This window comes from Protopterus annectens, chromosome 8.part0 (assembly GCF_019279795.1).
Source record: "Protopterus annectens isolate FY-2018-M chromosome 8.part0, PAN1.0, whole genome shotgun sequence".
NCBI lineage: Eukaryota > Metazoa > Chordata > Ceratodontiformes > Protopteridae > Protopterus > Protopterus annectens.
This window is the reverse complement of record NC_056741.1, coordinates 750,512,978-750,540,290: the sequence shown is the minus strand read 5'-3', so window position 1 is coordinate 750,540,290 and position 27,313 is coordinate 750,512,978. Positions and strand designations below refer to the sequence as shown.

General features: G+C 42.9%; 1 protein-coding gene across 4 annotated transcripts in view; it reads left to right on the top strand.

The window, feature by feature from the left end:
* The window catches only part of CLK2 (CDC like kinase 2), a 747,936-nt gene that overhangs the window by 418,999 nt on the left and 301,624 nt on the right, over positions 1–27,313 (top strand). For all 4 annotated transcript variants that reach the window (XM_044080210.1, XM_044080208.1, XM_044080211.1 and 1 more), the window contains exon 7: positions 11,457–11,623. In XM_044080210.1, the coding sequence (XP_043936145.1) occupies positions 11,457–11,623 (167 nt within the window). The remainder of the gene's footprint in view (positions 1–11,456; positions 11,624–27,313) is intronic.

Below are 27,313 nucleotides of genomic sequence, written 5' to 3'. Positions count from 1 at the left end.
TTCCATTGCTTGGAAAGAGAAATTCCAATTTGCTTTCTCTCTCTCTCCTTTCATAAAAAAGTCCCCTAAAAATTCAGGAGGACAAACCCAGAATTCTCTTAGTGGCCCTCTTCTGGCCCAGACATCCCTGTTTCTCCCTTCTTTAAGTGACCTGGGGCAATCCACAGTCATTACACCACAAGATGGACTTGGTAATACAGCAGAAGGGTTTTCTCATCCACCCTAATCTGGAGAGTCTCAGCCTTATGGTTTGGATGGTAGCTTTTGGTACCATTTAAGCATCTCTCGTCAGAGGTCATGCTACAGCTAATAAAGGAGGCAAGAAAACTTGCTACCTAAAAATCATAGTAGATATGGAAAAGATTTTCTATTTAGTGGCATAAGTAGATACACTTTTAGTCTTCAGTATCTTAGCTACTCAATTCAGGGCTGGCATACACCTCCACTGAGGTCTGTTTGTCAGCCATTTCAGGCTTTCTTCCTTGGGATCTACCACTTTCTTCAAGTTCTGAGGAGAACAATTCATAAAAGGCATTCTGCAGACCAAACCTCCCAGAAAAGCCGTTCCTCCTGCTTGGGATCTGAATTTTGTGTTTCAGACATGGACTTTACTACCTTTTGACCTGGCTGTTTCAGCTTTTGTTTTTCACTTTTTTTTTTTTTTTTTTTTTTTTTAATAAAGTTTTGTAAAAGTGAAACTTCTCCTAGTTGCTGTTACTTCCAAAAAAGGGTGTTTTACACCCACAGCTCCTGATGTCTGTTTCTTTTTTCTGGTTTTCTGCAGAGATTCCGATGACTAGTCCATCATTTATGCTTAATGTAGTTACAGAAATGTCTGTGAACCAATTTCTTTCATCTCCTTTTATGATGAAAAAGCAAGGACTTCCAGTTTCCAAATAAGCAATTTTCAGATGGATTTCCCTTACTATCCTTTTCTTTTAGAGTAATTGTGTCTCTGATAACATCAACGCTTATATTGCAAGAGCTTTGGCTTCTTCAGAAGCCTTTGCAAAGGCCTGAACTCCACCACGTCTGTTTTAGAAGTGGCTACTTCATCTTCCATTCATACCTTTACAAAATTTTACAGAATTGATTCTTTTTTCCAGGGCTAGAACTGGTTTTGGTAGAACCATACTCCCAAGGTTTGCTGCACACTAGTTCGGTTCCTCTTTTCCCCTCCCTTTCTACATAAAGAAGTTATGAAATCATCTCATTGGTCAGTGTTATTGTAGTAGCGATCTAATGATGAACTTTTTTACAGCTGTGTAAGAACGTATCCTAATAGTAGATGTTTGACTAGATCACTTTTGCAGTATATGCACCCACCCTCTACCCCCCCCTTTTTTTTTTCTTTTGGCCAATTTGGATCCCTTATTTTCTTGCTGTGCCCCTCTTCTCCATATATTTCTTGAAGCTGTCCTGTTTGTACTTTGGCATCAGTAGCCTTCTGGAGCAAGAGTGCTGTTATATACCAGCAAATGAATAAATAACTCCCAAATGCTAAAGGTGGTCTGTCACAAAAACAGTCAATATTAGCAGAAAAAAGACAGAAAATCCACCCAAGGATGGCCAATCAACGAAATCCACAAATGTTCCAACTAAAATGTAGTCCTTTAATATGAATAAAACTTTGACTTGAAAATAACATCCCCATTAGGGTTGCCACCTTTCATCATGGCTAAAACCGGAGGAAAACCACACCCCTTGCATCACCAGTAACCCTGTCCATCCCACCCCTCTCCCACCCACGTTCCGCCCATTTTGTGACATCATGGTGACATCACTCAGTGAGGAACGCCCTCTTTTTCCATTCCTGCTGCCTGCTTTCAACTGATTTACAATGCTTTTTTGAAAAAAAATATATATATATAGTAAATCAGCCGATTTACAAACTCTGATAGTCTGTTTCCTTTTTGAAACAGAATACTGGAGTTTGTACAGTGTTTTCCAGATTTCTGGATAGTCCGGAAAAAAACGGAGGGGTGGCAACCCTAATCCCCATACCTCAGCATTACAGCGACAGTGATCTGTTCGAGCATCTGTTGTTGGTAAGTCCTTACATAACTGTACTTTCTTGCGTATCATTTGACTGTGCAAGAACTGTTCTTGATAAATCAAGAGTAATATCGCTCCATCACCATATGGGTGGGCTTGTCTTCCACCAGCCTCACTTGTCTGTAGTTCCTTTAAAGTTGAGCAAATGTGTTGTGCAGTATTATGTAGACAGCATGTTACATCATAATATGCATTAGTATTGTTGCACAGTCATCTCCAAATGTGGAATTTGTGAAGTTTTGATCAGATAGTAAATGGTGTAGAAGAACTGAATGAGGACCCATGAAGAAAGTCTTCTCTTAGTTCTGATATTGTAGAAGTTATATTATTTGCCCTTTATTCAGTTTGAATTTAAAATCTTTACAGCCTGGTTTGACTCTTGAGGAATGTCTCTCACTGTGTGCATAGCTGATTATTCAGGGCTGGGTGGGACCTCCACAAGTGTGAATGAGTCCTTCAAAAAATGTTGTCTAAAATTCTGCTTCATGGATCCTTTCCAGAATTCACTGTAGTTGTGAGAAACTTAACCTGTTGTCTGTGAAAGAGTACAAGTCAAAGGTTGCATCATCTCAGGGTATGCCCCTAATCTGTAGCTGCAAAGTTAGTGTATGTAGGTCTGGAATGAGAGATCCATCATCAACCAACAGGACTGAAACTGTAGGTGGTGTCAGCTAGGAGTCTAAAGTTTCCAGGCGAATAGCCTCTCTCACCTTTACCTAACTAGCTCCCTCTAAAGATAATTTTTGCTGCTCATGATGCTTACTTCTGTGGAAGGGCCTCAGGCTAATCTTGTCTTTCTGGCATATTTTATTTATTATTGTTTGGCTTTGTGAGTGTTTATGGGTAAGAAATTAGGTCAGTTCTTACACTGGCATCCTTTCTTAACAAATTTTTCATTTCATTTTACTCTAATTTTGTTCTCGAATCATTTTTGCTCGTTTTCTTATATATAACAAAAATAATTTCTAGTTAGCAAATTTTTGATTTTTTGTCTCAACTATATTAAAATATGTGCTGTTGCCTTTCTGGTTTTGTTGCTTTGATTATGGGTGGTAGGGCATGTAAAGGTATAAATAATTGTAGAAACAAGGTTTCATGGCAAGATATATACATTATGTGTGTTGTTTGACTAGGACAACAGTGGTTTAAAGAGAAGTGTGAAATTTGCAACTCTCAGTCCTGAAACTGTTAGATATGTAAAGCACAAGTTGATTACAGACTTTGAAGGGTAGCTCCATATCCACCCCCAGAAGGTCATATACCGTGGGTACTACCTTAGGGTGGTCCACATTGCCCCTTGGACCCGAGAAGTCTCAGGATTCAGATAAATGTAAAGATAAAAACATAGTTAAGTGAAGTGGTAGAAAGAAACCTAGATATGCCAGGAATGACAACACTAGTGAGTCTAATTCCTTTTTACAAAAAACATGTACAGAAGGTTCCTCTGTCCTCCTGCTGGCCATGAGTTTCCAAGTTGCCATTTGAAGTTGTCCATTATGGCTTTGCATCATTTCCTGATAGGAAGTATATGGGTGTCATGAATAAGTATGTAAGTCCTTAAATAGCACAGTTCATCTACAGCTAGTTGGGCCTACCCTGCTACAATGCGTCTCCCCATTCGTCACGAAATGCAGCAGCTATTTTGTGCTGATCCTTCTGAAGGAATAGACATTGAGATGCTGTTGTTTCAGTGCCCCCTGCTGTTCATGCCTTTACCCCGATGATCAGTTTTCTGCAGAAAGACTTTGTGTGCAAAGCAACATTAACCTTCCTTGCCCGATTCTGATGAAGCAAATCTTGCATCCTTTGCTGAGACCTCGCTTAAGGAAGCAGATGTTCTTCGTGTTTCACTGTTGCAGTCATCACATTTGGGTTATCCCTGCCAGAATAGCCCTTGGCCGGCCCGAATACCAGAGACTTAGCATTCCTGCGTCAGTTGCTGTCACTTCAGGACTGACATCGGGTCGTCAGTAGTATAAAGTAAGGCAGCGGACGCCATTATATCAGTCTTTCTTGCAGTGGAGCCCGAAGTAGAAGCAGTTCGCACGAGTGCCTGTCTGTCGCTACCTGAGTTTCGTCTATCGAACTGAAGTCTTCTAAAGCTAAGTACCTCTTTGGGGATCCTTTTTTCTTGCACTAACCGATGTCAGAAAAAGTTAACAATTGTCTCGCCTGTGGAAAGCAAATACCACACCGAGACTTGTATTCTTACTGCTTCACTTGTTTAGGCCCTTCTTCTGCAAGGAAGATCCTGCAAGCTCTGGGGTTCATGGCATCTTGCATACTACTCATTCCATATGCCAGACTGCATATGAGGAAACTTCAGTGGCACCTAAAAAGCCTTTGGTGTCAGCACTCTCAAAACCTAGAAACTCTTATACCTATAATTTCTTGCCTCAGAAAAGATTTTCTTTGGTTGGCAACAGCATGCTCCCACCACAAGGGACTGCCTTTCTCACCACCTCCACCACCAAGACCCTCACCACAGATGCATCAGACTATGCTTGGGGTGCACACCTGGATGGCAGGTGCATACAGGGCCAATGGAGCCCGCAGCAAATTCCTATCCACATCAGTCGAAAAGAGATGATAGCTGTCCAGCATAGCTTTCAAACCCTGCCCCCCCCAGGGGCTCTCCTGATCAAAACAGACAACACCACTGTGATGTGGTGTATCAACAAGCAGGGAGGGAGGGACTCACTCCTATCCTCTATGCAGGCTGGCCATGACCCTTTGGCACACAGCCTCTGCCATGCAACTACACCTGTTAGCACAATTCCTACCAGGCTCTCTCAACTCTCTGGCAGACCACTTAAGCAGAAGTCTTCTGGACCCACACAAGTTGCAGCTCAACAGAAAAACCTTCACCCTAATAGCTCAGAAATGGGGCACCCCGAAAGTCAACCTCTTTGCCTCCCACACAACTCAGCAAATTCTGCACCAGGGAGCATCACTGCATGGCTTGGAAAGTGGATGCCCTGTCCTTCCCCTGAGTCAGTCTGTTGATCTATGCCTTTCCTCCACTGCCTGTCACCCCCAGGTAACTGCTTAAAATAAAGGAGGAAAAAACAAGGACAATTCTTATAGCCCCAGACTGTCCTCGCCAGTACTGGTACCCCTTGCTGTGCAGCCTGTCCCCACTGCCAACATGGCATCTTCCTCAGATTCCAAACCTCCTGACCCAGAGGGAGGGGGAATTCATGCGTCTCCAATTGCAGACACTCAGTGTGAAGCTTGGCTTATTCCTTAACCCCGGATCAGTCTGCCAACCTCAGTAAACAGGTTCTAGATGTTATCCGTGAGGCCAGATGTCCTAGTAGAAAGTCTTATGCTGACAAATGGAAAAGGTTTTGCACCTGGATCCAGGCTAAGGGAGCCAGTATGGCACAGCCCTCCCTCCCTCTCATCCTGGATTACTTAGCTGATCTTCTACACAGTGGCCTCTCTTTCTCCTCTATAAGAATTCATGCCTCTGTTATTTCTGCTCATTTTCCCACTGAGCAGCCCCTTTTCTCACACCCTTTGATCAAACCGTTTCTAAGAGGGGTAGCAACTTGAGGCCACCCAGAAGGGCACCAACCCCAGCTTGGGAACTTAACTTTGTACTGGAAAAGCTCAACCTACCCCCTTTCGAACCAGCTTTTTCTGCAGAGCTAAAATCTTTCTCCTGGAAGACAGCATTCATTCTGGCCATCACTTCAGCTAGAAGAGTCTCCAAGCTGTAAGCGCTCATGGCTGTGGAACCTTTCATAATCTTCCATGCTGACAAGGTAGTCCTCAGAACTAACCCATCCTTCATGCCCAAGGTGGTGTCCAGTGTGGCTCTCAACCAATCCATTCATTTGCCCACCTTTTTTTCTAATCCCCAGAACAAGGGGAAAAGGATTCTGCACTCTCTAGATGTGCACAGACCACTCAGATTCCATCTAGACAGGACTAAATCCTTCAGAAAGTCTGATCAATTGCTGGTCAGCTTTGCCACAAGGCAGAAGGCAAAGCCATCTCCAAGCAAACCATTTCCAAATGGATAAGCACACTGCATCCATTTCTGCTACAAACATGGAAAGCCTCCCCCCAAGAGGGTCCGGACTCACGCCACCAGAGCAGCCTCCACCTCTGCAGCTTTCCTCAGAGGAGTCCCCGCCAGGGACATTCTGGAGGCTGCCACCTGGACATCTGTTCACAATTTTACCAAACATTACTACCTGCCTCTCTTCGCCAAATCCAGGGCAGGGTTTGCCTCTGCAGTCTTACAGGGCATTTTAGCCAGCCCCTAGTTCTTTGACTGCCTCCACCCATCTCCTCAGCTTTGGGAATCAACCCAAATGTGATGACTGCAACAGTGAAACACAAAGAACATAGTACAGTTGTGTACACTTAACCATAAATGTAGATGTTCGAGTGTATTCATTGTTGCAGTCCTAGTTTCCCTCCCTCCATCCCCCTTTCTTCTCTTTCCTTACAAACGGACATATTAGTATTTACTTTCTACTGGTGGGTTCTTCCACCAGAACCTGGCTCCTACTTGGGGGCTCCTGACAGTTTAGGGCAAGAAAAACTGATGTAATGGCATCGGCTGCCTTACTTTATGCTACTGCTGACCTGATGTCAGTCCTGTAGCAGCAGCAACCGATGCAGAAATGCTAAGCCTCTGGTATTCGGGCCAGACAAGGGCTACCCTGGCAGGGATAACCCAAATGTGATGACTGCAGCAGTGAATACACTCTAACATCTACATTTATGGTAAGTGTACACAACTGTACTTTATAACTTCTAGATCTACAACCAGATCTACTTTCCCTTCTGTCTGTCCAGCCTCACCTGGACTTAGTCTGTCTCTCAAGCTAACCACATGATTTCTCTAATTCCAGTAATGGCCAAGGAATCCTGCCTTATCCGAGTTTGGATTGAATATAGTCAGCCTCTCGAATCTAAATGTAAAATTTAGTAGAAAAAATAGAAATACTTTTCTGTATAAACTAAAAACCAAAGAATGGTTCCCTTTTCTGCCTTAATCCCATCTCTACATTTCTTTTCCTTGTTTGATGGGGCTAGTATATTTAGGGTATCCTGTCTTCCTTCAACCTGGAAGAAATGGGTAGCTTAGGATTCTGTCCCAAAAGTAGATTTGGACAGACAGGATGAAATAGGATATGGAAGATCTGATGTCAATATTCATTCTGTCCTCAGTTACCTCAGATCTCGTTTGCCACTTCAGCGAAAGAGATGGTGTTACGCTGCTCTCAAGTGACTCTTAAATATTAAGATAAGTTGAATTTTTTTTTTCCTCTCTAAAACTTTTTGCCTTTCTCACTCTAATTACTGTTTAAACTTATCCTGTTGTCCAAAGCTTTTTCTATTTTTTTGTCTTTTTGTACTTGTGTACTTCTTCACACTGTAGTTAATACTCTCCCCATTCCTTACAGAAACAGACTGGATTTGAAAAAGGTACTAAATGTGGTCACGAAATACTGTTTTCAGATGCACATTCTTTGTGTTTATTGTTTAGGACCCATCACCTGCAGGAGGACTGATCCATTTGCCACTTCTTCAACCCTATAGTTCTGGTGGAGCGAAAGAATAAATGAATTAATTCAAAGGGTTACTTCATTCCTCTTTTTCTGGGCCCTTATCTGGACTTCCCCTGTGAAAACCAAAGTAGACTTATTTCTCCCAGTACTTCGACAGCTTCTACTAAATCATCTGGGAAATCAAAGAAAAGACCTCTTTCTCATCCTACTGACTCATCCGATCCTAAAAAAAGATTACAAGATTGTCTGATCTGACTTCATGCTCAGACCCAAGATACCTGACAAAGGAGCTGTTGGATCCGACTTCACAGTAGGCCTAGGCATTTATCAGATCAGACTAATCCAGATGCGATACCAAAAAAATCTAATCCCATGGTTTATTCTTTCAAGGACCACAGTGACCCTGTTCCGTCCAGGGTTCCATCTCCCTTTTTGGAGAGACCTAGGTCTCCTTCCCTTGCGTCCACTCAGTCCTTCAGGAACTTTATGGAAGATGTGGAGAACTTAGTTAAAAGGATTCTCTCTGAGCAGGACATGTCAAGTGTTCTGTCTGCTCCTACCCCTTCCACTACTCCCCCTCTGTAAGTTCCCCCTGCGACTCCGTACTCTGTCTTAAGGATACTGGGTCTGAGTCTTACGGGACCGTCTGCATTGGATCCAACAATATCTTTATCCTCTGATATTAAGCTTGTTCTGAGCTCTTCAGTTGCATCCGGTCTGGAGAGCCCTCTGAGCCAGAGCTGCCCTTTCGGGTCCGGGGTATCACAGTCTACTCCGAAGTTCTCGGAGTTGTCTCTGCACCTCGAGGCCTTTGCACGGGTTAGTGCAGCTCCAACTTCAGCCTTGGGAGAGTTCTCCTCGGAACAGGGAGGGACTTCAGCCCAGAGGCTTGTCCTTGCGGACCTGGGGTCCTTTTCCTCTTGGAGGGGGGTCTGCCGTTGAGGTCATGGAGAGAGCCTTGTCTACATCCTCTACGAAGACTGTTCCCCTCCACTCCCCTCGGATCCTCAGTCTACAGGCTTGCCATCTTTTTGCTTAGAGTCTCACCTATCCTCTCCACAGGGACAGCAGATACCGAAACCCCAGGCTTCCCAGCAGGATGTTATCACTTCTTCTGATACCTCCCCAGAGCATCCCACTGAAGAGGCCCCTAAGAAGAGAAAGTGCAAGAGAAAGCACTTAGACTCCCCTGAGGAATTGATCATAGAAGATACAGACTTTGATGAAGGTGAAGGGTCCCCACCATCACCTGCTGAAGATGTCCACTTTCGAGACATCCTTGAAATCCTGAAACAGAGAGGTGTCTGGAAGACAAGAAACCCTTCATCTGAGGAGTCTGTGTTCCTGGAGGCATTTGGTACTGGCCAGTCTACCTCCTGGGTGACTCCGCCCATTGATGATCTCATAGATTTGATCTCTCAGCGGGCATAGAACACCCTAGATGCCATTGAACCACTACCCTGGAGACTGGACAAATTTTTAACACTAGCAGAAGACAGTTTTGTACAAAAGGGGTGCCTGTTGATGCCATGGTCATAGCGGTGGTCACTACAAAAGGGGTGCCTGTTGATGCCATGGTCATAGCGGTGGTCACTAAAAAGGACCTATCCAAAGAGAGTTCCACTGTCCATCAAGAAGTCTCTGAAGATGGATAGGTTTGGGAAGTGTGTCTGTGTTTCAGTGACCTTTGCCTTAAGGTCTCAACTATTTGGCACATTTCACCAGGTTTCAGAGACCTAGTTAAGGAACTCTCTAATATCCTTTCAGGATCTTTTTCTGATGAGGTAAGGTGTCTGGGCTACCCTGCAGTCTGCTTCCATTTCTTCCATGAGGTTAATTTCACATGCGGCTGAGCGAACCTCAAGGTCAGCGGGTTCTGGCGTTTCCATAAGGAGGCACACCTGGATGCACTTATGCGATCTTGCAGAGTAAAGTCTGATTCGTTCTTCAGTGCCCCCTTTGACAATGTCTTTGTTTGGCCCCAAAGTTAAGGGCACTTTCCAAGACACAAGTGGAGGAAATTCCCCCAGGGATAGGGGGGAACTCCAGTGTTAAACACTGGCCTCACAGCAGAGGTTGGCCCGTAGAACTAAGGGTCCAGAGATTCCTTTTTCGACCACCTCATCCAGCGTTCTTGAAAGGAGGCCCAATTGTCCCCCTCTGGAGGCAATCGGGGGGTCAATTATACATGCACCAGATAGCCTGGCTGGAAATAATGACAGCTGCATGGGTGCAGAGATCATTTACAGAGGTTATTTAATACCCATAAGTGGAGGAAGAATAAAAATGGACAACACAAATGGAATGTTAAGGTGAGTACATAACTTCTTTTTATATACTTTAATACTGGATCATTTTCATCTGTAGTCAGTCCAATTCAACATCCCATCCGTCATTTCCCTTCCAGATTGCCATATCCTTCCTGGTGGACCTGGTAGACATACCTGAAGCCATTATGTCCCTCCGTAATCTACGCCCTTCTTTCCTGTAACACTTCTTTATTAGATGTACCTTTGTGACCCTTGCCAGGTATGCAGCAAACTCATTCTAATACTAGAATGAGGACAGGTGCATTATTGGAGTTGTTTGAAGGAGCTGGAGGCTAGGAGCACTTAACTTATTTCCAAATTCTCAAAAGTCATATCAGATGGAATAAGGGTGAAAAGAATCCAGTATTAAGGTAAGTCCAGTTGTGTTGTGGTTGGACCTGCTAGTCTGGTGTATGTTACGTCTTACTTCATTTGTGCATAGCTTCAGTATTGTTAATGAACTTGCTACACTTACCAGTACTTCTGCAATAAATATTGTTTGCCACCCATCTGTTGGTATCCTGGGGCAGTGCCCCCCCCCAATGGAAGTTAGACTAAAAGAAAAGAAAGGTACTTCCATTTTTTTTCTGGTTTTGTGTATCAACTGAATTGCCAAAGTTGAGGACCCCCTTCAAAAATAAAATGTTCAGAGAATTGAGGACAAAAAAGATCTCCTTGCTAAACAATGATTAAATACACTTTGTAAAACTGTACCAGAGAGAGCTGTGCTGTCATAAACTTACATTTATACTTATAAAAGGAAAAAAGTCTTAAAGCATAGCTGAGTTATATATCTGTGGATTAGCTGTCTGCTCAGAGAGTTGAGGACAAAATTCTCTAATTTTAAAGCCACCATTTTTTTCTTGCTTATTCAGCTAAAGTTTCCACAAAGAGGATGCCTCCATCCTGGTCTGATTATGAAGTCAGCCTTCAGCCACATGATTGTATGCAAGTGCTTCTGTTGCACAGCTGCACAGCTTTTACTTCGATGAACAACAGAAGTCTGTAGCCTGACTAGCCTGTCCCAGTGAATCGTTTAAGGAGCTCAGCTGGCTAATAACCTGTGATTTGTTGAGTGCAAGCAGGCTTAGCCACACTCCACTTTAAGAAGTTTCTTAGTCTTATTTCTTATGGTCTTGCTTATAAGTCTGTTTTGCGTAATGCTAAGGTGGTTCCCCAACAGCCGTACTTGAGGTTCACTGCATTAGGAGTTGTAATGTTTCACATTGACAAGCATATTTGTGGGCCCTTACTTTTTGCATCGTAGTGGTGAGTCTTTTAGGTGGTTATGGCCAGGAAAATGAAGTCTAGTTAAAAACTTTGTTTGTCTCTACATGTTCTGAGAATTTTCAAAAGTAATGTAAAGGCAATGGACGAGTTAAGACCTCTGCCAGAGTTTATTTTGGTCATATATTTAGCAAGGATGGTGATTAGGTGAATATGATCAGAGATTGAAATGTTACCGTGTCTCAGTTGTTACAGGAAAATAAAACAGTTAGAGTACATCTGATAAAAACATATTTTTTGGCGTAGACTTACTTCTCTCAATTTTTTTCCTCAGTTTGTGTGTGAAGATGTTTGACTGGTTTGACTTCCATGGCCACATGTGTATTTCCTTTGAGCTGCTTGGGTTGAGTACCTTTGACTTCTTGAAAGAGAACAATTACCTACCATATTCTGTCTGCCAGGTTCGGCATATGGCCTACCAGATTTGTCAAGCTGTGAAATGTAAGTTTAAAAAGAGTTTTTGGCATTTGGGTAGATTTTTCCAAATATGTTTTTATTTCTTATCTTCTGTATAATGAAACGTTGTCTAACTTCATTTGAAACAAGATGAGATCTGCCTTGCATGAGGAATTAAAACTGCTACAAGTACTTTGTTTGAAATGTGTGATTTTTATGCTGCATCTGTAAAACTACAGCTACTGTATACTTGCATTGTAGGGCTACATATTATGCATTTGTGGTGACTTTACAAGTGGAGGTGGAGTTTTATTTGAGTCGGTCATAAGTATGTAGTTATTACTTTTTTATTATTGTTCTATGGATCTCTGTTTTAAATGCATTTTTCCTTGCCCTCTCATGTTTCAACCCCCCACCCCCACCCCAACCGCCAGGCCTAGACTCCCACCTCTAAACAAGGGCATCTGTTGTATAAGAGGTGCATTGGCCAGTATTATCTTCAGATCTTTCTTGCCATGTATTTTTCTTGCTGTTTATGGTGTTAGCATTGTTAGGTGGCTTGCTTCCAGAAGACAGTTGAGTACACCATGAGGTATTTTCTTATCTATTTTGTAGAGCTTCATGATTAGTAACTGTTCTGTGGTAAGCAAATTCCTCATGAGGACATCCAGGTTTGCCTTTGCCCTGAACACAACATGGACTGTTGTCTGTATTCTGCCAGCCTGAGCCGAATTCAGCACTAAGTGACCTAGTCAGTTTGGGAGGCTGCCACATTTTATTTTTCATTGCTCAATTAAAAAAAGTTTTACTTTCCTTCTTTAAGGACACACGCTGAGTCTGTATGTGCATCTTTAGTACTGTGCATGCACAACACCACACTGGATTTAAATGCATGTTGAAACTTACCTTTTAAGTGCTTTGGAAATTCCATGAACATTTCTCAAAATGCAACTCTGCTGCTGCTTTGCTAGACTGGGAGACCAGCATAACTGGGAGAATGTGAAACTGTGCTGCACTCCTGAGTGCGTCATTTTTAGAAGAAATGTTAAACTGATGCCCCATCTATTTTCGTTAAGGGTAGCTGTTGTGAGATCTTTTACATTAACCTGAGGTGTTGAAAAGAGTAGGAGGAATTTCCTCAATGCCTTGGCCAAATTTCCCTAAGAAGTTTAAATGCCACCAGGAGTCTCTCTTGAAAAGACATTACTCGCCTAGGGGACTAACCTGGTCAACAAAGGATATTTAAATTAAAAGCTTTACATTAACTCCATATCTCTTGTTTTCATTTTAAAAATAAGGAAGAAAATAATATGCATGCTGACAGTTTTGAGCAGTGTTAATTTGGAAGGGACAAGTAAAGGGGCACCAGAGTGGCTGGGGGGGGTCAGGTACATTCCCCTGCCTAGGGCCGCGTTTGACCATGATCGGGCTGTACTGCCAACTTCACTCTGAAGCCAATCTGTAAGAAAAGATCATCTTTGCAGGAGTTTAAAAAGGTGTGTGTGCCTAATTAGAATTTGCTGTGGCTTCAGCCGTGGCCGTTGGGGAACCTTGTGCTTAAAAACACACATTCCAGCGTAGGCCAGGAGTGTTGGCCTAACATCTGAGAAATGGAAGCTAAATAAGAAATGGCCCAGCACTGAGCCCTGTTGTACATCACTGTTTAACTTTTTGTATTCAGAAGTGACACCTGCTAACCACATGGGTTCTCTCAGAAAACCAGTTAGCCATCCACTGTACAGCACAGGGATTTGTATTCAGATTTAGAAGTCTGTCAGTAATGCCTGCATGGGAAATAGTGCTGAAGGCCTTGGTCTTGTCCATATATACTATATGTACTGTGCAACCACTGTCCACTTTCTGTTTATAGATAAATGTATATATAGGGGCATGTATGGGTGTGTTTGTGTGTGTCTATATATCTATATATAGATAGATATAGATATATATAGATGTTCTTCGTGTTTCACTGTTGCAGTCATTACATTTGGGTAATCTGCACGCAGGTTGCCCTCAGTCAGCTTGATTAACAAAGTCTTGGGTCCTGTGTCGGTTGCTGTCTCTTCTTCCATGACGTCAGGTCAGGGGTATAAAACTTGCAGCCGACCCCATTACGTCAGTCTTTTTTGCCGCGCGGTGCCCGAAGCAGAAGCAGTTCGCAAGTGCCGGTCGGCCGACTCCTGAAATTTTCATTTTCGAGTTTCAGAACCGAAGTCTTCAACTAAAAAGCTAAGTACCCCGTTGGGGAAACTTTTTCTTACTCCTTACAGACGTCAGTAAAAGTTAATAATTGCATTACTTGTGGGAAGCAAATACCTCATAAGGATTTTCATTTGTACTGTATTCCTTGCCTAGGCCCTGACCACAACGTACCTTGCTGTTGGTTTTGTGCTAAATTTAATCAACGCACTATTAAACGTCGGTATATTTTTGCTTCTAAGTATTTTGGCTCACACTTTAATTATCCAGAAATGTTGTCGGTTAGCAACCCGAATACCGGAATACCTAAAACATGCAAAGAAAAAGACAGAGACAGGCCGTCGAGGTCCAAAACTGACGACGACGCTTCTCTTAAGCCAGTTCGCCGGTACTCAGTGAGGCATTTTCACAGCCCCTGATACCAGCTACCTCTGATTCGCAGGCCTTTACTGAGACCCATTCGGAGTCCGGTATGCAGCGAGATGCTGTGCAGGCACCAGCTTCTGAGGGTGTTTTCAGGCCTACAGATTTATATATAGACCAACGCCATCTTCAAAACTAAGGCCAAGATCTAAATCAGTGTCTAAAAAAACAACGCCTGGGACACGTGCAGACTCCTGTGCCTAAAAAACAAATGATCAAAATGGCTGAAGATTTAATTACTCTGATCAGGGGTAGCCAACCCCCCCCCACTTCTAAGAGGCCTAGGCAAGACATTTATTATGAATCTTATGAACAGGATTCTATTTCTTCTGACTCTTCTAATGAACAGGATTTGTCTATACCTACTTATGAGGACTCTGATGCAGAAGATTCCATTCCTTCTGCTTTTCCCCCTGAGGATTTTTCTTTTGGGGAAACTTTACATATCTTAAGGGAACATTTCCACTGGGAAAGTCAGGATTTCTCTGAATCTAAAAAGAGACTTTGGGATTTTCTTCTTCTTCCTCAGCATAGGCCTTTGGCTATACCTCCTGTTCTAGACATTGTTGATTATGTTTTTTCAGAATCTAGTATGGCTCCTGGTTCTCTGCCTCTGGCTCCTTGTAAGCCAGACAGATACTACAGGGTTCTTGACTCCCACAAATTCCTTTTCAAAAATCCTATTGCAGATCCTGAAACCATTTCTCAGGGTCCCAAGGGCATTAAGGCCTCTACTGCTAAAAGTTCTACCCCTTCTGATAGAGATTCCAGGGCGCTGGATAGATGGGGTAAGAAGGTTTACAATTCTGCAACCTTGGCAATCAGGGTTTTAAACTGTCAATTTCATATGCTTAAATATCAACAGCATATCATGGAACTGCTTAAACAGAAAATTGTTAATTTCTGACTGTGTGGAAAATAAAGATTTACAGGATTTATTGCATTCAGCTGAACAAGTCGGAAAACATACTTTGCAATGTGGTTTTGATTCTTTGGAGGCCTCTTGCAGGGATGTTGTAACTGGGTCTGTGCTGAGAAGGCATGCTTGGCTCAAAGAGCAAACTCTGCCTCATCATGTTAAAGCAAAATTGTTGGATGCTCCTTTGCAACAGGACTGTCTCTTTGGTAAGGCTGAAGAAGCTTTAAAAAAGACGGAAGATCAAGCTAAATCTATGCAAACTGTAAAAGATTTCTTACAAGTGCAACATCCAAGATTTAGTAGGCACTGGCCTACTAAGAACTGGTCCTTTCCTGTTCCTTCGAGAGCCACTTAAGTCAAACCCAGACATTCCAAAGGTTCTAGGTTTCAGTCACAAGGGACTTTTAGAACAAAACAATGGGGTGCCTCCTCCTCCAAATCTGGAAACAACAAGGCACCTCCCTATGGTAAACCGTCTCATTGACTTCTTTTTACACTTACCAAGCACTAACTTTTTAGCCGCCCCTTTGGGGGGAAAACTGGCACTTCATGCAAGAAACTGGCAACTTATAACCCAGGACAAATGGGTTTTAAATATAGTAGCCCAGGGATACAGATTTAATTTCCACATGTTGCCAATCCCAAACGGATGGCCAGACCTGCCCCCCAAATCAGTGGGCAGAGGCCCAGAAACAAGTACTGTCCCTCATGAACATGGGGGCTATACAACCAGTACCAGAAGAGGAAAAGGGACAAGGTTTCTATTCAAGACTTTTCTGGGTACCCAGAAAAGACAAATCATGGTGTCCAATTCTGGACTTATCTACTCTAAACACATTCTGGACATTCCAAAATTTAAGATGCTAACTCTTCAACAGTTACTTCCTATGCCAGCCAAAGATGCCTGGTTGGTAACTCTAGACTTAAAAAGGCTTACCTGCATATCCCAATCAGGGAATCTTGCAGAAGATACGTCCGCTTCAAAGCAGGCTACTTGCATTACCAGATGTTCATCGTGTTTCACTGTTGCAGTCATTACTTTTGAGTTATCCTGCTGGCAGGCTACCCGCAGTCGGCCTGAATTCCAAAGTCCTGGTCCGGCGTCGGTTGCTGTCGCCTCTTCCCTGACGTCAGTGTGCCAGGGGTATAAAAGATGCAGCCAACGCCATTTTCTTCAGTCTTTCTTGCCGCACAGTGCCCGAAGCAAAAGCAGTTCGCAAGTGCCAGTCGGCCGACTCCTGAGATTTTCAAATCCAAATTTCAGAACCGAAGTCTTCATTAAAGCTAAGTACCCCGTTGGGGAAACTTTTTTCTTGCTCCAGACCGATGCCAGAAAAAGTTAACAATTGTATTTCTTGTGGGAAGCAAATACCTCATAAGGATTTTCATTCTTACTGTATTCCTTGCCTAGGCCCTGACCCCCGACGTTGCTAGCTCTCAGTTTTGTGCTAGATTTAACCAACGCACTATTAAGCGTCGGTTCAATTTTTGCATTTCATTACTTTGGCCGAAGATTTAACTATATAATGCCGTCGGAACAGCCGACGATCAGAGTTTACAAAAAACGCAAGGACAAGGAAAAGGATAGGCATCCGAGGTCCAAAACAGACGAAGCCTCCATTAGGCCAGTCGCCAGTTCTCGGTGAGGCGCTTTCACAGCCCCTGGCGCCCGCTACCTCAGAGCCACAGGCTAATTCTGACTCCCACGTGGGGCCAACTGGGCCTCTGGATAGTCAAGGTATTGGACACTCGGAAGTCATTCCCTCAGATGGGTCCAGAGCCGCTGAGCAGGCATCGGCTTCTGAGGGTGTCTTCAGACCTACACAGTTATATGTTAAACCATCTTCAGCTTCAAAGACAAAGACTAAAGCAGCTCTAAAGACAAAGAAACAAGTACGGCATTCTCCTACTCAGACTTCCATGCCTAAAAAACAGATGCTTAAAATGGCCGAAGACCTAATTACTTTGATCAGGGGTTCCCATCCCCCTCCTGATAAGAGGCCTAGGCAAGAGACAGAATATGATTCTTTTGAGCAGGTTTCAGTTTCCTCTGATGCCTCTTCTGAACAGGGATATTCTTTTCCTCCCTATGAGGATTCTTATGCTGATGAATCCATTCCTTCAGCCTCTCCTCCTTAGGATTATTCTTTTGGGGAAACCCTGCATACCATGAGGGAGCATTTCCACTGGGAGAGCCAAGATTACTCAGAATCTAAGAAAAGGTTCAGAGATTTTCTGCTATTACCTCAGCACAGACCTCTTGCTATTCCACCTGTTCTAGACATTGTAGATGATGTTTTTTCAGAGTCCGGCCTGTCCCCTGACTCTTTACCCCCTGCACCTGCTAAGCCAGACAGATACTACAGGGTCCCAGACTCTCATAAATTCCTATATAAAAACACTGCTGCTGACTCAAACTATATATCAGGGTCCCAAAGGGGTCAAAGCTTCCACTGCAAAAAACCCTGTCCCCTCTGATAGGGATTCTAGAGTACTGGATAGATGGGGGAAAAAAGTATACACTTCTGCTACCTTGGCTGTAAGGGCTTTAAATTGTCAGTTTCATATGCTTAAATATCAGAAATACTTAGTCACTGCTTAAACAGAAAATGTTGACAAATTCTGAATGTTTAGAGAACAAGGAAATGCAGGATTTATTGCATGCAGCTGAACAAGTGGGAAAGCATACTTTGCAATGTGGTTATGATTCAATGGAGGCCTCTTGCAGGGCCGCTGTTACAGGTTCTGTTATTAGAAGGCATGCTTGGTTAAAGGAACAGAATCTGCCTGATCATGTTAAAGCAAAATTATTAGATGCTCCATTACAGCATGATACTTTGGTGCTAAAGCAGAAGAGGTATTGAATGGGAGGATAAAGCGAAATCCATGCAGACAGTTAATGATTTCTTACAGGTACAGCCACCCAGATTTAGCTGGAACTGGCCTTCAAAAAATTGGTCCTTTCCAGTGTCAGACAGGCCACAGAGAGGCAGATACAGACGTCCCAGATGCAGATCTCAGCCCCAAGGCTCATACAGGCCTAAACAATGGGGTGCTCCTACCTCCAAAAGCGGAGAAGACAAATCACACCCTTACAGGAAACAGTCCCAATGACTTTCCTCTGCCAGATCCAAGCACTTATCTTTTGGCAGCCCTCTTAGGGGGAAAACTAGCACTTTTTTTCACCAAATTGACAAATGATTACCCAGGACAAATGGGTCTTGAACATAGTGTCCCAGGGCTATAGGTTACATTTTCACACCCTACCAAGGGCAAAAGGTATGCAAGACCTGCCACACAATCAATGGGCAGAGGCACTAAAGCAAATTACAGCCCTCCTGGACATGAGGGCCATTCAACAAGTACCACAGCAAGAGCAGGGTCAAGGATTTTACTCGACTTTTCTTGGTGCCCAGAAAAGACAAAACCTGGAGACCAATACTGGACCTGTCCATACTAAACACGTCTCTGGAGGTTCCAAAATTCAAGATGTTGACTCTACAGCAGCTACTGCCCATGCTTGGCAAGAAGGCTTGGCTCGTAACTTTGGACCTAAAAGAGGCATACCTGCATGTCCCAATCAGACAATCTTGCAGAAGATACCTCAGATTCATAGCTGGCTCAATGCACTACCAATTCTCTGCACTGCCCTTTGGCTTATCTACTGCACCCAGGGTCTTTACAAAATGCCTGGCACCAGTAATTGCATTTTGCAGACAAAGAGGAATTCAAATATACCCCTACTTGGACGACTGCCTTATTCAAGCAGAGAACAAAGACATTCTTCTAAAGCATCTGGCGTTTGTAAAAAGAATACTAATTTGCCTAGGATGTACAGTAAACGAAAATAAATCAAAACTAGTACCCTCTCAAGAGATAATATTCCTGGGTGCAAGCTTAAATACAACTGCCCAGATGGCTTATCTCATGCCAGACAAACAAAGGCAACTGACTTCTTACTTCCAAAAGTTGGCAGCAAAGACCCAGTTATCTGCAAGGAAAATCCTGCAGGCCTTGGGCTTCATGACATCCTGCATTCTACTAATTCCATATGTCAGACTGCATATGAGGAAACTACAATCAGCATTGCCACAGCCTGGAGGCAATCATTACCCTCATTCCCTGCCTGCAACAGGGGTTTCGATGGTGGGCACAGGCCTGTCACCACAACAAGGGTCTGCCATTCACTGTACCCACAGCCAGACAGACACTGACAACGGATGCATCAGATTATGCCTGGGGGGCCCATATGGCAGGAAAATGTATTCAGGGCACATGGCCTGCAAGCCAGATGCATCTTCATATCAATCAAAAAGAGATGCTAACTGTTCAGAATGCCCTGACAGCTTTCAAGGATCTATTTCATCCAGGACAGCTACTAATAAAGACGGACAATACTACGGTCATGTGGTACATAAACAAGCAGGGAGGCGCACACTCCTACCCCCTCTGCAGACAGGCAATGACCTTGTGGGACACAGCATTGACTTATCGAGCTCACCTGCAAGCACAATTCCTGCCAGGAAAAACAAATACTCTGGCAGACGAACTAAGCAGAAACCTCATGGATCCCCACGAGTAGAAACTGGATCCACAAGTCTTCAGCATGATAACAAGAAAATGGGGATGCCCAGACATAGATCTATTTGCCTCCCCTCACAATTGCCAATTACAGAGATTTTGCACAAGGATTTATCACAAACAAGCATGGAAAGTGGACGCCCTATCCTTCAGCTGGAAAAACCTAACAGTATATGCCTTCCCCCCCACTGCCTCTCCTTCCCAAGGTACTCCTAAAGGTCAGACAAGAGAAGCCAAAAATGATACTGATTCCACCAGACTGGCCACACCTGCACTGGTACCCAATCCTAAAGAGCTTGTCTCAAGGTCCAGCATGGATATTGCCTCAAACTTCTTACTTGCTGACCCAACAAAACAATCAGATCCTGCACAGCCAACTCGGGACCATAAATCTGGCAGCATGGCGGATAATGTAGCCATTCAGAACACTGCTCTTTCAAAAGCTGTTATGGATGTTATCTTGGAGGCCCAGTACCAGAAAGTACCAGAAAATCTTATGCAGAAAAATGGAAGAGATTCTCTGCTTGGAACCAGAAACAAGGCATTGACACGTATGTACCAAATATTCCTCAAATTTTACAATACCTAACTGAGATGCTGGACAAAGGCCTTTCCTTTTCATCAATTAAGATTCATGCCTCTGCCATTTCAGCCCATTACCATACGGAACCACCTATCTTTTCTCATCCTTTAGTAAGGCAGTACCTCAGAGGGGTCAAAAACATCAGGCCTCCAAGGAGAGCACCAATACTGGCATGGGACCTCAATTATGTCTTGGAAAAACTCACACTGCCTCCTTTTGAGCCAGCCTCAACAGCTGATATAAAATTCTTGTACTGGAAAACAGCTCTGCTCTTAGCAATAACCTCTGCAAGACGAGTCTGGGAGTTACAAGCACTCATGGCTGTGGAACCTTTCATCATTTTCCATCCAGACAGGGTTTCTCTAAGGACGAACCCAACATTTATGCCTAAGGTAGTGTCCAGTGTGGCCCTTAACCAAACCATTCATTTGCCTACCTTTTATCCAAACCCACAGAATAAGGGTGAGAGACTTCTGCATTCCTTGGACATGCACAGACAATTACGCTTCTACTTGGACAGAACTAAAGCTTTCAGAAAAACTGAGCAACTTTTAGTGGCATATGCTGCAGGATCTCAAGGAAAGCCTATCTCAAAACAGGCTATTTCAAAATGGATAGGCCACTGCATTCGTTTCTGCTACTCACAACATGGCAAATCAGTGCCAAAGGGCATTAGGCCTCATTCTACCAGGGCAGCAGCCACTTCAGCAGCCTTTCTCAGAGGAGTACCGACCAAAGACATTTTAGAGGCTGCAACTTGGAGTTCAGTGCACACTTTTACAAAGCACTACCATTTATCTCTCTACTCTAAGTCCAGAGCAGGCTTCGCCACTGCAGTTTTGCAAGGTCTTGTAGCCTCTCCTAATCCTATTTGGGCCCAACCACCCAGCCTTAGCTTTGGGATTCAACCCAAGAGTAATGACTGCAACAGTGAAACACGATGAACATAGTACAGTTGTGTACCTACCATAAATGTAGATGCTCGAGTGTATTCACTGTTGCAGTCAGGGTTACCCACCTTCCATCCCCCTTTTCTTTGCTGGGACTTGCCTATACTTCTCTATCTTATACAACCTATGTGGTGTATTTGCTTGTAGATGAAGGAAATATTTATTTTACTGCATGCATAATTATTGGCATAATATTTTTAGCCTACCATTTTGGGGGCACCTGACATCTGGGACAAGAAAAACTGAAGAAAATGGCGTCGGCTGCATCTTTTATACCCCTGGCACACTGACGTCAGGGAAGAGATGACAGCAACCGACGCCGGACCTAGACTTTGGAAATCTGGCCAACTGCGGGTAGCCTGCCAGCAGGATAACCCAAGAGTATTGACTGCAACAGTGAATACACTCAACCATCTACATTTATGGTAGGTACACAACTGTACTTTATGGATGATGGGATAGTCATTAAATGTAGAAGGAATTGTGTTACAGATGTAAATAACTGAACTGCTGCCAAGTGAGTTTCTGGATGGACAAACTGCATCAACATTGTTCCTCTCTCATAGGTATAGGAAGAATTCCTGCACCTACTTTGTATGCTGCAGTTGTTTGTGACATTATACCATACAGGCACATTTTACAGCAGAATTTCTGTAAACTTTAATAGTTGCACTTCTACAAATCAGAGCAGTTATCCACTTTCATGGTGCAAGAAAATGATGCAACATTGTTTTGTAAACACATTTCCAGGAACTGGGTGTTAAAATTCCATGGTTAGACTGTATATTACAGATATTTGAAAAATAGAAAGATAAGTTACTGGCTGAGAGACTTCATTAAAGTCAGTCGTATCATAAGGAGCCATCTCCTAAATGATTAAATTCCTTAGATGCTTATTGTTTTATTTTTAAGCAAAGCTGAATGAGCAGCTTTTTTAAAAAAGAGAAAACCTTAGCTAAAAAATGTCACAACTGTTGAAAATGCATCCTAATATCTCCAGGGACATCCTTTTAGTGCAAGAATCTTACTCTAACATAAATATGAAAGTACATTGTATGTACATTACATTGTATACACATTGCATTATATTACTGTGGTTAATCACTAGCAGTCTTCTTTATGTCTCTTCTTTATTTATATGCGTCTTTATTTGTACAAACTGTGTCCACTGGTGTAATCGGATATCCTTGGTATACCCCCTGTGTGTATGGATGTGTTCCATTCAATGTAGTTGTTTTTATTTTTAGAACAGTGACTGATCTTTTCCATTCTTCTACTAGCTCATTTTGCCAGAGAGGAATAAAATAATTACCATTTCTCCAACAATATATTCATGTACTTTCACCGCCCAGTCATGTCAAAACTTTTGTTGCTACTGAGCTTGAGCTAAGTGCTCATGTGGCAACTCTTTGAGCTCCTGAAATTCAGTAGATGTTCCACAGCAGACTTTTTATGAGGATGGTCTTCACCCTTACACCCATCATGAATGAAGACTAGAGGTCCCCTCACTCTGTGACTGTGAAATACAACAAATTATAAAAATCCTTTGGATTCTTGAGGTACCACCCTGTGTGCACAGAAAATATGAGGCAAGTACTTATAGCTTGTGGCTAAAGTGGTCTGCAGATAACGTTAGCATTGTCTTAAGAGTAGAGTTAAACATCTCTAGCAGACTGCTTATTGTTGGTAGGTGGTAGTTTTTACCCGCAACACTTCCACAAGCAGATCAGCAGATGTGACATGAGGGACAACCCCTCTGTTCATCATTATTTTCTGGGGAAAAAGTTACCCTGCTGAAAATATCTGATAGAACATTTCCTACCTTTTCTACCTTGATAGAAGACAAAGCCATTGCTTCAGGTTATTTAGTAGCATAATCCAGCATGACAAAGATATACTTCTTATTACCTCTCATGCTTGGGCTACCAAGAAACCCCACAGTATCCATGGCTACCCTCTCACGTTGTACTTCAGTAGCATTCAGAGATGTCAAAGCAGGCAGCCTTCTGCCTTAGCAACCTTTTGATATTGCTCAGATGTTTCACAGAACCATTTCATGTCTTTTGCAATAACTGACCACAAAACGTTTTACATAAGCCTGGTTTTCGTATGCATTAAGTCTAGATGGTCTAAAAAAAGGAATACCATAGGCTGTGTGGCCAGAAGTAACGGCCCTTGGAACTACTAACTGCTGTACTGGTTTTCTATTCCTTGTGTAGGACTCCATTCTCTGCATAATAACCCCTTGTGTCAGTATATGGACTTTGTCTTCCCTTGAAAGTCAGAAGCTTCCTTTGCTACACTCTCTATAAGGTAGATCTGAGAGCTGAGTTTGTCACAACTCTTGTCTTCATAATCATGCCCAGTTGTCCTTCTGTAGGAAGTCTAGTATCTTTTGACAACTGTAGCTCAGACCTGGACTTACTGCCGCTAGCAATCCCACCCTTTGAAGTAGCCTCTTTCAGAAGATGCCGTGTACCTTTCAGCACTTGTGGCTCCAATTTAGGATTGCTGCTGTTAACCATTTTCTTTCCTGAACTAACTGTTATCAGCTTTTGCTTGGTGTGTGGGCACCAGCTGGATTCCCTCCTATACCTTTCCTGAATGTAACTGCACGTGCATAAGGTAGTGCACCATTATAGTAATTTCCTATGTAGACGTGCATGGATGTTAAGTTACCATCCGCTTGCATACTTAGCCCCTACTCAGTCCAAGTAAATGTTGGCCAATGGCAACTGAAAAAGGTGCCTCTCCTATGGCCCTAAGCCGAATGGACTACTTAGGCAAATAATGCTGTTGCCTAACTAAAGGGTTAGTAATTGTGATGTCTGATGCAGTATCCCTCTTAAAAGTAATATATTTGCCCTCTTGCAAAAAAGGGTACAGATTATTATCTGGAGCAAGTACAGTTTTAGGCAACCAACCACTGCCATGTTACTGCTTATGCTAGCTCTTTGGTATGGATTTTTCCTCTGCTTCTGTCTTTGTGGAAATTGTGACTGTACATATCCCACTTGGTTAGATTGGAAACATCTAACCCCAGTGCTTTGGTGTATACTGGAGCCATTGACTTCCACTTTGCCTATGGAGCTTAATATAATGGTTTAGACTGCCTCCTTGGGTGTGTAGTGTTTGGTAAAATCCACTTGTACAGTTGTATCCTGCTTGCTAAATAGTGGTTACCCTTTCTACCGGTCTCCCTTCCACTATGGCAGTTTCTTGTCTTTCATACCCTTAAGCAATGGACTGAGTGTTTATTTTGTAATTAAAAGGTCTCCCTGCATTTCAGAAGGAGCAACCTGACAACTTACTCACTCACCTATGAAAGTAAGTGTAAGGGATTTCACTGTAGAAGCATTATTTTCTGATTTTTTTTTTTTTTCCTGAATTCTTTTTTTAAAAAATGTCTATGAAATAGCTGATAACCTCTAACTCTGTAGCGTAAGCCTTGGTTATATTACTGAATACATAAAAATAAAAACACTGTTTAGATGAACTAAAAGGAAACTTTATTGAGCCACTAAAGTGAGTTCTTCACATCAGTGTTAAAATCAGAATAACAATAGCTCTTAACTATTTCTTAATTAAATGGGTAAATAAAATTACATTCCAGCAGTTTGAAGAAAACATAACTTCCCTCACCTAAGATCAAAAGTGTGATGTACTACTTAGTCAGGTTGTGGTTGGGGGGGGGGGTATTAGCATCAGTCCAAAGTAGTTATGCTATCTGCAAATTATTTACCACTCATTAACTGCAGTCTTTTATTATGTTTCTCATTTCCTATGTGTTGCCTGTAGGTCAGAAGGCTAATGTGATTTAGCTAAGAATATCCTGTTTATTTTTATAAACCAACTTTAATGCATTTTTTGCCAGTCTAGTTAGTTACAGTAATGTGTCTGCTTTGCATATATTTGTCTTTGGATGTTTCTGCTGGTATCTTCATGGGTTCAACATGAAAATATTGTATATTGATCATTATACAACAACCCCGCATTAAAACGCCAACATTCATAAACACATTCTCCATTCACTCCTTTTCTGTTTGAGCTCTCCTACACACACACAGGCACATCTACATTCATACACACACTCTGCATTCATTCATTTACCGATCGCTCTCTCATACACACATGCAGGCACTTTTACATTCATACACACATTCTGCATTCATTCATTTACCGATCGCTCTCTCATATACCCAAGCAGGTGCTTCAATATTCATACACACACACTTCATTCTCTCTGCACGCACTTGCAGTCAGTGCACCAAAATACACAAAACTCAAACCCACTACCCTAGCCTATATAATGTCAGCTTACCTTACCACAGGCGAAATTAATTCAGCAGTAAGAAGCAGTTCTTGTCGCCAGCAGAAGAAAAAACACGAGACCTTTGAAACTGCAGTAATCCGATTGGCTGCCACCACTTGCATAATCGACTGCTTTACAAGTGATTTTCTTCAAAAACTTCAATGTGAGTAGCATGTAAAAACACACTGAATCGTAGGTATATGATGTAAAGAACAAGTCAGACTACGATTTAAGCATGTTTTACATGCTGCTCACATTGAAAGTTTACATTGCAGTTTGTCACGTCAGTGGAAGGTACTCTGTGGTAACAGCTTGCAATTCCTATCATCTCACAGCGCACTCGGGTGTAAGCACAGAGGCACTGTGAGACAGTACTCGGGGTAATGAGTTTAAAAGTTTATGGAGTCAACATTGTCACAACCTGGAAACAGTGATTCCTATCATACCTTGCCTGCAACTAGAGTTCCTGTGGTGGGCAGAGGCCTACCACTAAAACAAGGGACTGCCATTCACTCCACCCCCTGCCACCCAAACCCTAACTACAGACTCATCAGACTATGCTTGGGGGGGGCTCATCTGGCAGGGAAGTGCTTTCAGTGCAAATGGAGCCCAAATCAAATGCACCTTCATATCAATCAAAAAGAGATGCTAGCTGTACAGAATGCACTGACAGCCTTCAAGGACTACCTTCATCCAGGACAATTAATGATGAAGACAGACAACACCACAGTTGTGTGGTACATAAGCAGGGGGGGTGCACACTCCTACCCCCTTTGCAGACTAGCCATGGCATTGTGGAACATGGCCTTGACCTGTCAGATACAACTACAAGCTCAATTCCTGCCAGGAAAGCTGAATACTCTGGCAGACGAACTAAGCAGAAATCTCATGGACCCACATGAATGTAAACTGGAACCACAGATTTTCAACATGTTGACACGCAAATGGGGGAGTCAAGACATAGATCTTTTTGCCTCACCCCAGAACTATCCGTTGGACAAATTCTGCACAAGAACTCATCACAAAAGTGGAATGCTCTATCATTCAGCTGGAAAAACCTATCAGTCTATGCTTTTCCTCCTGTGCCTCTGCTCTCCAAAGTTCTACTAAGTCAAACAGGACAAACCAAAAATGATTTTGATTGCTCCAGACTGGCCTCGCCAACACTGGTACCCACTCCTGCGCTGTGTGTCGCACTTTCCACCGTGGCACCTGCCTCAGACACCTTACTTACTGTTTCAGCAGAACAACCAAATTCTGCACACTCAGCTCCAAACTTTGAATCTTGCAGCGTGGCTGATCACCTACATTCACCCTTAGCATTCCTCAGCAAACCTGTGATGGATGTCATTTTGGAGGCAGAAAGGCCTAGTACTAGAAAATGTTATGCTGACGAATGGAAAAGATTCTGTGCCTGGAATCAATCACAAGGGATAAGCACAGCAGTGCCCAATATTCCTCAGATTTTACAATACTTAACTGAGATGCCTCACAAGGGCCTGTCCCTTTCTTCCATAAAAATTCATGCCTCAGCCATTTCAGCTCATTACAACACAGAACCTCCCCTCTTCTCACATCCTTTGCTAAAGCAGCATCTCAGAGGGGTCAAAAACTGAAGACCACCCAGGAGACCTCCAACCCCTAACTGGGACCTCATTTTTTTATTGGAAAAACTCACTATCCCTCCTTTCGAGCCAGCTGCTACTGCAGACTTAAGTTTATCTCCTGGAAAACAGCTTTCCTTTTAGCAGTCACTTCAGCTAGAAGG